The 1748-nt window shown below is 63.2% G+C and overlaps 1 protein-coding gene across 1 annotated transcript; it reads right to left on the bottom strand.

Annotated features, from left to right (window-relative positions):
* Positions 1-236: 236 nt before the first annotated feature.
* LOC143025988 (uncharacterized) lies at positions 237-1748 on the bottom strand. Its single transcript, XM_076185971.1, has one exon. The coding sequence runs from the start codon at positions 1746-1748 to the stop codon at positions 237-239; it is 1512 nt and encodes a 503-aa protein (XP_076042086.1).

Genomic DNA, 1748 nt, shown 5'->3' with positions numbered 1-1748 from the left:
TTTCCAAGTCGAGGAAGACAACGATGGCGGGGCGATGGTTAACTTGATTCAGCAGTGTCAGGATGCTGTCCGCCGTGCTCCTGCCGCGGGTGTAGCCGAAAATGTGAGGGTGTAGTGGCCCCACACGCCACTGAAGGCGAGCAAGCACCATTCTCTCAGCCGTTTTGGCCGTGCAGCTGAGGAGGGAGATAGGCCTTAGCTTAGTGGGCTCCCTTGGTTTGGGGATTGGTTGGATGTCAGCCTCCTTCCACGAAGGAGGCAGGCATCCCGCCGTCCACGACTCGTTGACTGTGGCCAGCAGGGCGGCGTCCCCCAGCTGGTCCGGCGTGAGCGATCATGGAGTACGTCACGCCGTCGGCCCCTGCTGCTGTGTCACGGCTCCGTTTCTTGGCCTGCCCCAGCTCCTGAGGAGTGAAGGGACGGTCTGTTGCATCAGCTTCTTTGGTCGCCTCCTCGATGGCCGTGTCGCGGAGCGGCCGAAGCTGCTGCTGGAGACGGCGCGTGCTACCCGGAAGCTGGTCACTGGAGCCGCGGGTGGTGAATTCGGCTACGAGCCTCTCAGCCTCCTGGCGTGGGTACGGGTGGGCGGCGGGGCGAGGCGGGGCGGCGCCGGAGGCGGTCTTCACGCTTTTCCACAGCTGGCTTAGAGACGTGTGTTGGCTGAAGGAGGAGCACCACTCCAACCACTTGGCCTCCCTGGCCTTCAGGGACACCTCCCGTGCCCGGGCCACCACGTCCTGAAGTAGCCTCAAGTTGGTTGGGTTGGGGCGTCTCTTGTAGAGCTTCCTGTGAATGTTCACTCTGTGGTTATGCTCCCGCACCTCCTCGTTGTAGAACCACCAATTTGGCCGGTGACGACGGCTCGGGGCTTTCCTGGGGATGGCTGCGTTAGCAGCCCTCTCAATAGCAGCAGTCAGGTCCCTCTCCCGCTGGTGAAGGTCCACGGGTGGCTGGTAGGCGGCCCACCATTCGTCGAGGGAGGCCTGGAAGCTGGCCCAGTCTGCTCTCCCGATGTTCCAACGTGGAGGGGGGAGGGAGGGCGCTGGGGGTGCCACTGGGAGGGTGGTGAGAGTGGCAAAGTGGTCGCTGGTGAGGGTAGGATGTACTTGCCATGTAGCACCGGCGGCCAGGTCGCTCGAGGCGAGTGTGAGGTCAAGCCTCCCCCCCCGGGTGTGGGTAGCCTCCCCTGTGTTGAGGAGGCGGATATGGGGAATGTCCTCGAGTAACACGGCCAGGTGGCGGCCCGTTTCGTTGGTTGGAGATGGTGACTGCAGCATGGGGTGGTGGGCGTTCAGGTCGCCCGCCACGAGGAGGCTGGTGTGGGCGGCGAGGGAGAACAGCTCGCCTGCTTCCAGATGGTATCGTTGGCTCCTGTATATGTTGTACACCAGAAGCGGGATGCCCCCGACCTGCAGCTCTAGTCCCAGGACCTCCACGCCCTCCCCGCAGTGGACTGGGGCGAATACCCTGCGGTGAAGGATGGTGCTCCTCACCAGCGCCGCACAGCCGCGGGTGTTCTCTGTGGCAGGGAGCGAGTGAAGGGAATAACCCGCCACCCTCCACTCAAAGTCGGCACGCGTCAAGGTCTCCTGGAGCAGCACCACGTCAAGGTTTTCCGCGAAGATAGCCTGCAGTACTTGGTGCTTCTTAGGTCGGAGACCTTGCACGTTCCACTGCAGGATTCGGAGCCTGGGAGGGCCAGCAAGCTGGTCCTTATCGGCGTCTGCCTCAGCTCGTCGACTCTCCAT

This window comes from Oratosquilla oratoria, chromosome 6, assembly GCF_046742065.1.
Source record: "Oratosquilla oratoria isolate Oo_2021 chromosome 6, ASM4674206v1, whole genome shotgun sequence".
Taxonomy (NCBI): domain Eukaryota; kingdom Metazoa; phylum Arthropoda; class Malacostraca; order Stomatopoda; family Squillidae; genus Oratosquilla; species Oratosquilla oratoria.
This window is presented reverse-complemented; position numbering and strand designations above follow the sequence as displayed.

Excerpts from the sequence above, each read along its gene's own strand:
- LOC143025988 (XM_076185971.1), bottom strand. The coding sequence starts at position 1,748 with ATGGAGAGTCGACGAGCTGAGGCAGACGCCGATAAGGACCAGCTTGCT.